The sequence below is a fragment of the Sinohyriopsis cumingii genome, chromosome 7 (genome assembly GCF_028554795.1).
Source record: "Sinohyriopsis cumingii isolate HCF-2022 chromosome 7, ASM2855479v2, whole genome shotgun sequence".
In the NCBI taxonomy this organism is placed as follows: Eukaryota; Metazoa; Mollusca; class Bivalvia; order Unionida; family Unionidae; genus Sinohyriopsis; species Sinohyriopsis cumingii.
In genome coordinates, this window is record NC_142967.1 from 16208081 (window position 1) to 16222762 (window position 14682).

Below are 14682 nucleotides of genomic sequence, written 5' to 3' on the forward strand. Positions count from 1 at the left end.
CTTGTAAAGGTAAACTAATGCCTGTTTGTATACATGTGCTTGTCATGGATATTACATGTTCATAAATTAGTGTTAGTCGCCAACAACGACGTGTTGGGTAGTAAAGGTGTAGTGTTTGGTGGTAAATGTGGGCTGATGGATAACACGAGGCTTGGTGTTCGTCACTACATAAACAGCGTGTTGGATAGTACGCGTAGTCTAAAACTGCATCTTCTGTTAGACCCAAATACATTTTTGTGTTATGATTATGTCGTCTTAAACTAAGTAACAGAAAGTATAGAAACCAACAAGTTTAGTAAAGTTAATGAAATATTTATTTCTCTAAGTGAAATTTTTAGAACACCTTACAATATTGTGAACTAAATCACAATAATCATAAATGTTCCATTACAACTACGAAATTATAGAGTGTTTCCTTTGAATTTCAAAACCCTTGAATACCCTAATGCACAAATAATCTTTGGTAGAATGATATACCAACAGTCTCGATGTATCACAATGATAGAATCCATAATGACTTTCAATGAATTCACAAAAATCCCAAAATAGTGTTTTAGTTTTAAAAAAATAATGAGCTCTTTGTACTTCCAATGAATACGTTTAAAATAAATAGTTCCATTTAAATCGTATCTGAATATAAATGAAAATGATGTCACATATTGAGATCAAGATAAGAACTAATATTTTTGTTTACCACAACCTTATTTACAGATTTTACTGGATCTAACATAAGGAAATAACCAGGATGTGGGTCACAATTTCTCTTCCAGAACATTCTAAGGCTAGATCTTTAAATCAAATATCAGTAAATATCTTTATAACTTACAATCATAAAAGATCAGCTACAACACAAAACTCAATTAGGAGCAAAGGTCATGCATATAATCTAAGTTGAATACATGTAGCACTAAATTAACACTTTAATGTTCAACATATGGACTAATGTTAAATTCCCGTTACACTGCATGTCGACCCTCAAGATAAACCTAATGACTAAAGGCGCAATGATAAGTTACCGTTAGACATTATATCAATGTTTATTTGTTAAACCTATGATCATTCCACTGAGTCCCCGAATCAGTCCAAAATATTGTAACAGTCACTCACTGCGTACCAACCAGGAGTTTCATCCCGCGACCCCTCGTCCACTTGTTTACATTCAGCCTTAAACAATATTTCTGTACCAGCCCCGAAGCAACGTTAGTCGGATATATTATAATAAACCAAATTCAGTGGTTGTGGAAATAAGTAATACTCTTAAAAATAACAGAATAGTCAATAAACATTTTCCATTTCGCAGCATCTATGCATGTTCCTATTAATGAATGCAATTCATGAATGAAGAGACTAGATAGAGAATCCAAGCATTATAAAATTCAACAAATGATCTATTTTCCTAAAATAGGAAGTGAAAATGTAAAACGAAGTACTTGCCGAATTGTGAAAACAATCCCAAACAATCCTAAATTTAATTAAGCAAGTCCTAAGTATTGAATAAGTTGTTGTGGTATTCCAACATAAATCCAAAGATAGATGTCTTAATGTGATGTGATGGCCTCATTAGTAATGATGTGCCAACAGTCTGTTGTTTAAACACAATAATAATATCCAAGAATATTCTTTTGCATTTTGACATAAATCCAAGTGTCTATTTCCAAGAATATTGTTTTACGTGAGCACTGTATTTCCTGTGAATACATATTTAAATAAACAAATTCCAGCAAATTGAAATACTGGACACATCGATAAGACTGATATCTGCTTCTGATGTTATTTTCAGAATAAATATTTGTCCAATAAGCATAATTTTATACTCCTTTAGCTGACCTAAATCAAAGTTAACATTTTCTAAACACAAAACTATTACTTAATAAAACAAAGTTCATTCTAGAAGGTTCAATGTGCTTGTGAGATAATATTTTAGTTGATTCAGATCAAGATAATAATACTAATATTATTCTTAAATCAGTGAAGGTAAACGCACACACACAGACACACACACACACACATATATATGTGTGTGTGTGTGTGTGTATGTGTGTGTGTTTGTGTATATGTGTGTCAGACGACGCTAAAGTGGACTTTGTATCTTATCCGCCTTATGTGTGTGTGTATATATATATATATATATATATATATATATATATATATATATATATATATATATATATATATATATATATATATATATATATATATATATTTTCATGTGAACGGACTTGCACATATATAAGATTGCATGGTAAGTACATCGTCTGCATTTTTGTCGGTAGTGCAAAATTAATTCTGAAATTTTAAAATTAGCATTGTGGTTAACTTTTAGCAGCTAAAAGTGAAATTGTTATGTACATGTAATTTTGTTATTTGTTCCTTAGTTTTAAAGTTTTTAATTCTATTACATGATTTTGTAATGCAATATTATTTACTGGATTTGACACTGTCCATAAATTCAGTTTAGTACTGTTTGATTTTATTTTTTAAAAATTTTATTTCATTGATAAACACCTAATAATATAAAAACTGTCTCTTGTTTCTGACCTTGATTCGGAACCAGGGACAGTTTTGGTAAACAGCTGTTTTTTTTATTTATTTTTATTCTTTCTCAGAGTAATATTTATTAAGATAAGTCAAGGCCATACCTGGACGACGTCATAATTCTCATAAAACAAACTTTTATAAGGAACGATGTACTCGTGACCCCCATCCGGGCATCTGTTTTGCGTTTTAATTAGTCTTATAACTCATGTTATGATAAGAATTTAGTCAGTCTTGCCTCAACACTTGAAAAGTGAAATCGTTTTATGTTGCGGCCAGTTTGGGCTAATTATTTTACTTTCTTCGAATTACTTTGAATTTAAGTAATTATTTTCCCTGTGAAATACAGTTGTGCTCCTACAAAAGTTTTGGACAAAGACATTCACCGAAATTTATACAGAATTTAGAACAGGAATAATATGTTCTGTGATTCAAAAAGAAACTGTTGACATAACAGCACTTCGCAGGTTACAACAGACGTCATCGTATTCCATTTTGGATTTCACCGGTATTCGAACTCAGTTTCATTCAGGACTTTTTGTTACTAGGACTTCTATTTTGTAAATCATGGAATATTGTTGGATTTGATTCGTAATACCGTAAGTTATTTTTTCTCATATTTCACTTCATACTCTAGGGAAATAAATTATTTGTAAAGTTTTACAGAGCTTGTTGTCTTCACTCTTTTCTGTTACTTTTTGTAAGAGCCTAGACTCATAACAAAATATATATGCTAGTGGGGTAGTGGGGTGTTTTGGGGGGAAATCTAAAAAAAAAGTCAACTAATTACAAACCGCTCCGCCACGGATGCGGAGGTTGCGGGTTTGAGCCCCGGGCGGGTTATACCAAAGACATGAAAATGGTACTAACAGCTGCCTCGCTTGGCGCTCCGCATTATGTATTTCATAGGGGAAAATAGTTACTTGAATTCAAAATAATTCGAAGAAAATAAAATAATTAGCCCAGTGCTAGACATCAATATAAACTGCAACACTGTAGACGTCGTAGCTGTATAAGTGAGAAATTGTTAAAGGTGCTTCAAAAAATCCAAATCACACCAGCACACAATTGATTATATAGTTTTAATTTGTAGAATTTAAAATGTGTGTGTTTATGCGGTCGTATTTAGCCATTTTATTTATAGCTTGTTACTGTTGTTTTAGGAGATGGTATGCATAAAGGATGGATGGACGGTTCGTTGGACAGGTGAATCTCATTTCATAGAATAGCACAAAATTATTGACAAATATTCTTAATGCTCAAACTCAGGTGGCTGAGAGCATTTTTAAAATGCATGAAATGAAGACCTTCATTTTATGATGTTTCTCACTAATTTCATTTCCTCGTGGATTTGGAAAATAAAAGGAAAGACATTTATGGAAATTTTTACAAAGTTCACATATGTTCCTTGCTATTTAGTACAGTAGAATTGATGATACATTAGTTCACTATGCAAGATTGAACTGCTCTCACATAGGAATCCTATCTCTGTGAGATTTATTGAACATAACATCAGCTATGTTTATATAACGTCCAATACAATCATCGTCAGAATCTATAATGTTTGGACAGGAACCCGAATTCGTGATACAATATCGAAGCTGAAGATGGACTACAGCTATGGGCTTTTTGTTTGCTCGTTTTTGTGCTTCTTTTGTGTCCTTGTTTGTTTAGATGTTTGTGGCTTTATGTGGGGTTGTAAGTAATTTTTGTTTTGTTTTGTTTGTTTTTTGTTTTAATTGGAAAAGGTCATACAGATTGTCAGCCCATGATCAACGTTGCTTTGGCTCATAAAGTATTTAGATAACAGTTATGGAGTGTGTTGAACATACGGACAGAAATAAAGACATGGTCAACACTTAAAGTACTGGAACATCCGGGCAACACTCTAAGACCTCCACGTAACATGTGAGGGATAGGCAGCAATCGAACTAGCGATCCATGGACGCTCCACCAACTGGATTCCTTAAATTGTGTGCATGTGACAGCAACAAGGAAGAAAACTTCATGGTTCAAATTAAATGTACTCTACCTGCAAGGCGAAGAATACTGCGAGACGAATTGGAGGTCTGTCGCTGATTTTGTACACCAGACCCAGTCTATCGCTGTCTTCTATTTTGATATCCATCTCTTCGATGAGTTTCGGCAACTCGACAGCATCCACGGCCTCTGCATAAATGGAATTCATTTCAATGTCTCCATTTGCATCCGGAACGTCCTGAATCGATGTCGTTGCTGATGTTTCGGTTTGGTTCGCGCTCATGTTTGCATGGTACTTAGCTTGTAAAGAAAAGTGATGGAAATTAGAGTAATGTTGATAATTTTGTAATAAAGTGCAATGTCATACGGTTTTTATTAGGCACAAAATGGATTAATATTTTGTTTATTAGAGTGTATTATTTTATTAAAAAAAACTTGAATAATATTAATTTATGAAATTAAAATCGTAAATTGTTTATAATTGCTTTATTATCATTTTCACTGTTACGAATCTATGGTCTTAAATTAAGTAAGAGAAAAGAGCGAAAACCATCAAGCATTGAGAACATTCAATAAATAAAATTTTGCCCTAGAACACAAAGATAAGATTGATAAAGAATGTATAGTATTGTGAATTAAATCCCTATCATTCCTAAAAGTTCTACCAAAAAGCCAAAAGTATATAATATTCCGAATAAATTCCAGTGGAGTTCCAAAAGAATTCATGTCTTGAAAGAGTTGATCTACCAATAGTCTAGAATAGAATTAATGTGCTTAACAGTGACAATAATATAATCCAAATGAATTCACAGTAATCTCAAAACAGTAATTTAGTCTGAACGTATTATTAAGCATTTAGTAATTCCAATGACGTATTTAAATAAATAAATCCTCTCAAATTAAAACTGAACACAACCATAACAGACTGTTTCCAATAGTCACATGTTAAAATAGGAATAATGAATTTCTGTCTACATCTCCCTTTAATAAAAATGAGGGTCAAAATCTCAATTCTAGAAGATTCTAAGTTGTCAATAATGTCAGTTCTATCACTGAACCTTTAGTAAAGGATATGAAAACAGCAGGTACACTAGGAATTCCAGACTGGAAAACGATTGTCCTGGACTCAAACATTTTTATCTACATATAAAATTAATCTTAATATATAATATACAATCATATATACAAAATATCTATGTAATATCCTATTTACTCAAAATACAAAAGAACATAAAAACAATTACTGATATACCCAATACTCAATAATGGACAAAGGTAACCAGGATGCAAATTAAATATACATAACATCACTGCCATAGCAAATAAAGATTTCTCAATAAAACTTTCACATGTGCTACAGTTAACACTTGGAACGTCAAAGATGATCCCTATTTTCGCAGTATTAACTGGCGAGATTTGTTCACTAAGATCTGCGATTAACGAACTCCGTTTTCTTAGAGATAGTTACAAGATCTTACTGGAATAATGATTTACAATAATAGCCTTTATCTGCATGGAAATTTAATTAAAAGAAAGTGAAATTCATGTATAGTATATCGATACACAATTTCATTATTTCCTCGTTCCCATTTACTGGAAATTGTTTATCGATGTGTCTTAACAATAAGTTGGACAAGGTATGCAGAGATATCATCAGAGTCCAAATCGAGGAAGGAAAAGCCCAAGTCTGTGTATTTAAATACTGCAAACATAATACTATAAATAAACATAAATATACATATTTGTGTAATTTTCATGATTTCAATAAATGTCCTTACCTGCTAAGAGTGATATCTTTCTCTATGATAATAATTAGGTACATGTTTACATATAGTATTTGCCAACACGAGCAAATTAATCATTCCATCAGACATAATTAAATTCAGGACACGGATTTCATCAATTTCGAAGCCGCTTTTTATTAAATAATTCACGACAGCATCTTAATAAAAATGCATTGTCATTTGCATATAGTCAAATATCTCCTCGTAGACTCAGTTTAACTCATTTTAAATCTTTCTTTTTAATGGCCATCTTTTTCAAACAAGATAATATCTTTCTTTTGGCTGACCCATTTTGATTCAGATAACAAAAGGCTATTCTGTCATAAATATGCAGATTATCCTAAGACTAAAATTTAATCTCTCTCTCTCTCTCTCTCTCTCTCTCTTAACTTTTAAGGGCTGTCTATGTTTAAAAACCCAGATCAAGTGGCCACATTTAAACGTAAGGCGGTAAGGCGAAGCTTTCATCTCCGTATTTAAAGACCATATGTCTGTACCGACCAGTTCGTTTAAAAATATATCGAAATAGTGCTATCTCGCCAAACAACATGTAACTCTGCTGCAAGATACAAAAGTCAATCAGCTAGGCTAATTAAGGTATTCGGGTAGGAAGAATGAGAAAATATTTGGAGTTTTGATCCATTTACCATTCGTTCTCGTAGACATCTTTGCTCAAGGTGACTATTCCAAAAGAAAACCAAGCATCGTGTTCGTGTCTCACCGCCTATTTTAAGATATTAATGTCATAAATTGATCATCAGTTATGCCCACGTTTGTAAAATCAATATTTAGATATACCTATAAGTAATGAAATTGTTATTTTTATGTGAATCCATCGTGGTGTGTTATCCTTTAATTTTGTGACGAAAACACAAGCGGGGAAATTTGGCATATACACCGTGGAAGGGACATATACAGTCCTATAGCATAATGTCTTATTTTTGTAACACATGATATTTAGAATCATTTTGTTTATTTATGCGGAGTGAAAAAATCTTTTTAGCTAAAAATTTCCTTGACTTTTTTTCAATCGACAACTTGATCGTTCTATATTCTGTTTGCTAGGGTTAATGGAAATAGATGGAAAATTTCGCACACTTATTACTTTCTTATATTAAATATCCAGATAATCAGAAAATCAACAAAAATGATATTTCCCCCTTAAGTGTACAAAATCAATCGATCTCGTAGTTTTTGGAAACTTATGAGTATATTAATCGATATAAACCTGTAGAAAATGAGGATTCCTTTAGAAAATGAAAACTGCTTTAGAAATTGAAGATTTCTGTAGAAAATTATGCTTCCCGTAATCGAAATAAACCTGTAAAAATGAATATTCCGGTGTACAATGAAAATTTCTGTAATCGAAATAAACCTGTAGAAAATGAAGATTATTGTGGCTTTGAGTTCTCTGAAAGCAATATTCCTACATGAATAAGATTCAACTATTTGTCATAACATTACCACCTCTTAACAATCTGAAATACATATACAAAACTTTTCACGGTTACAAAAGTTCGCTTTTTCACGCATTCATACAAGGTACTCGTTCTTTTAAAATTCTGCAGACTTATCATAACTGATATGAAAAATTTAATAAAATTAATTATTTTGCGTGTAGTTATTTTAGATAGTGCAACCTACTTTAAAATTTCGCAAAAAAGGAGCATGCAAAAATTAGGTTTACAACATTGCTCGATCTTGTTTTATCAGGATGGTGTCTGACGTACTTCTCATTGAACTAGAAGTAAGCATCACAATTCAAAGAAAAGCAACCCACCCAGGAATTGACTGATAATTGTATTTAAAATGAATATAAAATTACTCAAATTTTGAATTAAATACATAATTTGATTTATTGCTTTACTTTCTTGAGAAATCACGTTGATTTAGAAAGAGTCCAACTCGTTCTTCATTATTGAGTCCCGAGACTATATTAAATTTATGTTCTTAAACAGTGGGCAGATCCTAATTAGTAAGAAATACCTATCCAAACCATCAGCGGTATCTCTCTGGAGCACAGCGGTGTGATCCACGCCGATATCACATGTCAAAATCCACCATGGAATGCTGTGCCACATCGAGGTGGCCTAAAACAAAAGCGCCGTGTGGAAGCTCAACCTAAACATGCAAGCCAAAATATGAGGGTGATAGGTTCTAAGAGGACACGACATAAAACGTTAATTTCACACGTCGTGCTGAATATTTATACTGCTCCCTCACAAGCAAGGCGTCTTTGATGATCACGGACGTCCCAAACCCTATTTCTATCGACGGACAGGATTGATAGCAACAGAGGATGAAGCTCAAAATAATTACAGCAAGCGAGTCAATCAAAGACGATTTGGTTTGCCCTCGATGATGTCATCGGAGAACCACACATTTACGGGTAAGGAAGGCGCATCGAATACTCGAGTTAATCAAGGAAACAAATAGCCTTGCGGCACGCATGTTTAACATGTACTTCCACATCATAATGGACGCTCACTACAGCATGAAAATGTCCAGTTTGTGTCATCTTCTACATGTTGGGAGGTCCCGTATCCCACAACTCTTTGGGTAACCTGTACGGGTTCATTGAAAAGATCTTGCTTGATTTCAAACTGATTTAATATACATGTAAAGATTTCATTGATTGTATCATCATCATCTGTCTCACGTTAGATAGGCCATGTCCCCGCGATGAAAGCAAATAAGCCGGATATTGCTTCTCAACCCTGAAGGTCATGATTTAGGTTCAATCCGTTTGAGCTCACTGAATGATTCAAGGAAACCCTATTCTGTTTTCTGATCGTTGATTGCCCCTTTCTTTCTGGCGATGGAATAAGAAATGGCCCTCACTAAGCTCAGCTAAGTCATGCTGAGAATAGTGTGTATATCATAACACATCATTACAAGGCCGTTATCCCTTAATTCCCTGAACAGGTATTATGAATAGCCGTCTTTTACTGTAAAGACGAAGAATCGTTTAGGCATACGATAAGAAAACGATATAATTAACGATATAATTATGTCGTCCAGACAACAGTTAACGCTTTGCGTGGGGTTAATTGTGATATTTATGTGAAATATAAGGTTTATATTAGGAATGGACTGAGCATTTAGATTCGTTCTGATTTTGTAGCCATCCTCAGTTGTTGTAAGTCTGCAGACTTTTTCTTTGTTGCAGTGAAAGAGACAAATCATTTCTTTGGATAGTTCAGTAAAAGCAGAAAGTACTAATTATCTGGACATTGATAGTATTCGATGAGCGTTGTGAATTATTCGAAGGAAATCTGGAAGGACGATGCCACCTTGACAAAGTCACGATCCTAGTCACGGAAGAAATTTGCAACCAGTTGCGGAAGGTCAACTGAAGAAAAGGTAGTTGGAAGTGGTGTACATTTGTTCCTTGACATTAGCTTGTTAGCAGTCTCGAAGAGCTCTTCGCAGCTGGATTTTTCCGTGATCTTTTACTGTAATGGGATGATTCCACTGCATGGACTATGTTTGTGGCGTTCTTCTTAGCGGCTTCATGAATTTGCTTATGAATATTGAGTCTGGTGGAAAGCCAAAGCCTCTCAGCTTTACGGTGGTCTATTTTAGCAGTGCGAAGCTAGTCCATTAAGGCATGAACGCAGGCAGTTATCGAGTTGTTCTGCTGTAGGAGGTAAGCAAGTTGGTAGGTTTCATTGGATGTCATGCATTAGTTTGGTTATATTTATCATACGGAGGTTTCTCTTAGTAGCAAATGAAGGTGGAGGGTTAGGGACTGGCACGTAATGATGGCATATAATGCAGAGGTGATCTGATGCAAGGTCGTGGGATACCAGGGAGGACCGTAGAATATCATCATCAGATCTGTGAAGAATCATGTCCAAAATGTGGCCATGTTTATGGGTGGTTTGGTTAACTGACAGTTTGAAGTTGAAAACGTGAATTGAATCTTAGAGCTTTGATGTGTATCGGTTTCCAAGACAGACAAAGTGAAAGTTGAAATCTCCAAGAATAATCAGATGGCCACCTATCGAATTTTCATACTCCAGGAGATTCGGAAACTGCTCCAAAAATATAGATTCAGTCAGCTTGTTTTTTTATACTAGGAGGACGGAGGTAGAGGCAGAAAAAATGGACTGAAGTGAAGGTTGTGGTGTGGCTATGACGTTTGATCATGGCGTTCTTTGCGATGACAACGATTCCACCTCAGCAAGAGTGGCGGGGAAACGACTTGACAGAGTAACCGGTGGGTGTTAGATCCGCGCACCTGGGCTCATCGCCTATTCTTAGCCATGTTTCTGTCAGGAAAAAGACGTCGATATTCTGATTTGTTGATTAAATTAACTATTAATGTGCGCTTTTCCGGTGATGCTAATGATTGGACATTGAATAATGCGATACGCAGTGGTAGAGATAAATTCCGGCTTCTTCTGCCAGTGCGAACGATTTGTCTTCATCTAACTATTAGCATTAATTTAAAGAGTACATAACAAATTTGTTAGGTTTCTACAAAACTTCTTTTCATTATGTGGCTCGTGCTTGCTCAAGAACGTGTAGAGGTACTCATCAATCATTATCACCAGAATGATTATATGAGTTATCCATATTCATAAACTGCATTTATCCTTTCAAACTTTCTCTAGTGATTTCTACGTTATCTTCCTTGTCAATGAACTATGAAGCCATGGCCAACGGCGTAGTATTTGTTAACGTCTTTATTGTTGGTCCCTTCTTCTTGTTCTAAGCCATTCTGTTATTTTGATCTCCGTTTCATCCGCAATCAATTGCTCGGCTATGCTGTGTTTGACCTTAACCGGCTGTTGTTAGAGACGTTGGATGTGTCGTCCACATCGATATTTTCTCTTGCCTTCTTTGTGGTTGCTGTTGTGCCAAGTATCTGTCTTTGCTGATCTGTTCTGTACTCAACGTTTTCGTTGCTTTTGAAATCATGGAATGTTCAAGCGTTCTGTCCGTCAGTGTAATATCGTCTGATCTATATCGCGAAACGTATTTTGTTTATCTTCCTTAGAAACCAATGAACTATCAAAGAGCTTTTTCAGTGATTTTTTGTAAAGTGTAGATTCCATTTTAGTTATGCTTCCACTGAATACATTTATAATGAATTCCTGTATATAAGGTTAATTGTTATTTTTTTCCTTTGTCATCCTAAATCTCCCATGCCGTTATCTATACATTCTCTAAAGCTCCGCGATCTTATCAATTTTAGATCTTGTGTGGAAATGTTTGTTCTTTACACATTGCATGAGCAATTTTAATGATTTCACACCATTGGCGTTCAAATGCAAAATATGTCTGCTAATATGCAGGTATAAATTTTGTTCAGTCTTCATGATCCAAACTTGACTACGCTTTAGAGACGGTCATCTACAACCTACTAGTGAGATTTATTATCTGCTTCAATTAGCAATTAATAATACCTACAGAAGTTAGTCTTTTAGTGCATATTATTGATTTTAGTGACTACTAGGACCGCCTAAGCGAAAATATTAGTAATGCCTTTACGTGCTTATTAGAACTGAAAGTTACTATTTTCACGACCTTACACAATTATTTATGTCAAAATGGTATCCATGTTTTCCATTTTCATCAAGGGGTATGTGCATTTTAAGACATCGTGTTAAAGTAAACATCTTAATAGGTTAGATGAATTTTAATCACTTTAATTAACAAAATTTGCAGTCACAAAATCAGAGGAGACATAAAGAAAACTCACAAAAAGATGGTTCTGACGGCAGTTAACGAATGTCTATTGTTAAAGCAAATTAATGAATAAAAACTTAATCCACGCCTGTACTGAGTGAATGAAAGCTTCAAAACAAACAAGCAGGCTCCTATTTTAACTTGCTTGCAAGCTATAGCTTAAAAGAGTTTATTCTACACATGAATAATGTTACAAAACTATAGTCTTAAACTAAGTAACAGAAAAAAGCTAAAATCAATAAGTTTACTAACATTTAACAATAATTTATTTCTTTTCAATACAAAAGTGAAAATTAAATTGAAAGGAAACCTACAGTATTAAGACTTAAAATTCGAAACAGTTACAAGCACTAAAGAACAGTGTTCTGAATGAACTCAAGTAGTGTTCCGACTAAATTGCAATCTTGAATAGGTTGATGTTCCTCTAACCTTAAACGTGCTGATGTGCTAACTACCTTAATGTATCCAAATGAAATAATCCAAAATGTCCTTGAATAAGACAACAATAATCCCGAAATGGTGATTTAGTTCAAAAGTCAATAATCAGTTTTAATTCCAGTTAATAATTTCCGTAAACAAATCCTCGTAAATTATGACTGAACACAACAAAAAGATTCCACTAGAGACGTGTTAAAATAGGAATACAAAAACGTTGCTGTTAACAACCTTACAAACATTCCCACATTCCCAACTGGCTTACGTTACAATAATCTTAGTGGAAAATTATCCAAAACTATAAACATGGTAAAGTCTGTTTACTTGAAATTTAGTGAATCGGGTAGCCCATTGTTTTGACCAAGGAACAGTAAATATCCTGAACTCTAATTCAAAAGAAACATTTTAGATACAAAGGATCATTATATTAATATATAATCTACAATCTTTGACAAAATATAAAGCAACATAAAACCTACATAACACATCCAAGAGAAAGAGCCATAATATATTGAACACGAAATGAAACAAATACAAGAAATGGAAGAAGAGCATAAAGGAAGACCTGAAACGAAAAAATTGGTTTTATCAGCAATAATATTTACATCAAATTGTTGCTCTAGATTTCACAATAAATAAGGTATAAACAAGGGTAAAACGACTACCAACTTCACAACATGGTGTGTCTTAACTTCATAGTTGATTTCACAATCCCTGTACCAGGCAATAAAGTAAACCAACTATTCAACCAAACAACAATTACTGCGTCTCTGAAATACAGTAACAGCTATTCTGGTAAGTTTGCTTTAATTCTCATTTTTGATTCTTTCGACTTCTGTGCAACGTTTGATCCTATAGATCTGTAATGTATTTGATTCTGTGCAACGTTTGATCCTATAGATCTGTAATGTATTTGATTCTGTGGTATGATGTTATGATACCCCTTAAAGAATTGCAACTAATCCAAGTTACTGTAAAATTACGTGTATCGCCTTGAATAAAAAATTGGTTATCAGCATTCTTAACATTTCTTTGTATTCAAAATACCGGACTATGTTCTGTGCATTTTGTTTGCGATTTTGGTATATTATTTGCTTTCATATCTCTACTAAACTTGCTAAACAAGTGATATTTTTTGGAAATGAATGGAATAATAAAATCTACCAATGAAAGCCTTGTTGAAAAGATGAGAGAACTAACTACTAATAAAAGACACCATACACTTTACTGAATTATTCAAAACTATACGTTGCCCACATTGTATTGTAAATATGGAGGTAACACATTTGCAACATATTTCTTTTTGGCACGCAAATCTTGAAATGATAATGCAATATCCGAACGTGATGATCGTTTTCCTAGAGACTAATTGACTGTTTATTCATTTGAAAATTGTTATGAATCCATGTTCTTAAAATAAGTAACAGAAAAGAGTGAAAGGCAACAAGCTTTGTAAAATTGAACATATAATTAATTTCTCTTGAATATAAAGAGAAAATGAAAAAAAAGAACTTACGGCATTGCGAATTAAATCCCAAATTTATTCAAGAATTACAGACGCACGTCCTATTAATTTAAAGTCCTGAATACAATTCAGTACAAGTCCCAAAGAAATCCAAAACCTACGCCACAAAGAATTAGTAAATGTAATTGAAGCGTTATCGGATTGACAATAAGTTACATTTGCTACTTGATACAAACGATACGGCAACACTAAACGAATAAATATCGGTCGGAAGCCATTTTTTAGAAAAAAATGTTGCTTTAAATATCAATCTTTCAAAAATTTGGACTTTATCGCGATAACTACCTGCCTCATTTTAACACAATTATCTTCGGACTCTTAATCTTATTGGGAATCTGGTGCAATGTTTTAGTTTTCGGCAAAAAGAATTTTACAACGAGGACTGACATAAAAATGAGAAGTTTAAACAAATGAAATAGTAATTGCAATTATGCATTCCAATATATTACATATAATTAAACGTAAGTAAACATTTTCATTGAATAATTGTTTAAAAGTTCGTTTGTACACTGAAATGTTTATATCAAGTGAGATTTTGTCCTATATGGCATTTATCTCCTGGAATCTTTGCTATGCACGATCTCCAATATTTTCATTCTCCTGGTTTGTGTACCTGTAAACAAAAGATAACGTAAGTCTTATAGTGAGCAAAATTTTGACCACGCATCTAATAATTATGTTGTAAAACGTAAAATCTTGATACATCATATCTAGAACTTGAATATT

At 33.6% G+C, this 14682-nt stretch overlaps 2 protein-coding genes across 4 annotated transcripts in view; both read right to left on the reverse strand.

The window, feature by feature from the left end:
- Positions 1-4805, reverse strand: part of LOC149794774 (solute carrier family 23 member 2-like) — a 108614-nt gene extending 103809 nt beyond the window's left edge. Inside the window, exon 1 of the mRNA XM_089964417.1 lies at positions 4568-4805. Within this exon, the coding sequence (XP_089820543.1) occupies positions 4568-4798 (231 nt within the window). The 5' untranslated portion in view covers positions 4799-4805. The remainder of the gene's footprint in view (positions 1-4567) is intronic.
- Positions 4806-11940: 7135 nt separating this feature from the next.
- Positions 11941-14682, reverse strand: part of LOC149794775 (solute carrier family 23 member 1-like) — a 71104-nt gene continuing 68362 nt past the window's right edge. For all 3 annotated transcript variants that reach the window (XR_016422198.1, XM_089964419.1, XM_089964418.1), the window contains one exon: positions 11941-14569. Coding sequence is in view for 2 of the 3 variants with exons in the window: in XM_089964419.1 (XP_089820545.1) it covers positions 14508-14569 (62 nt within the window). In the remaining variant the exon portion in view is untranslated. The remainder of the gene's footprint in view (positions 14570-14682) is intronic.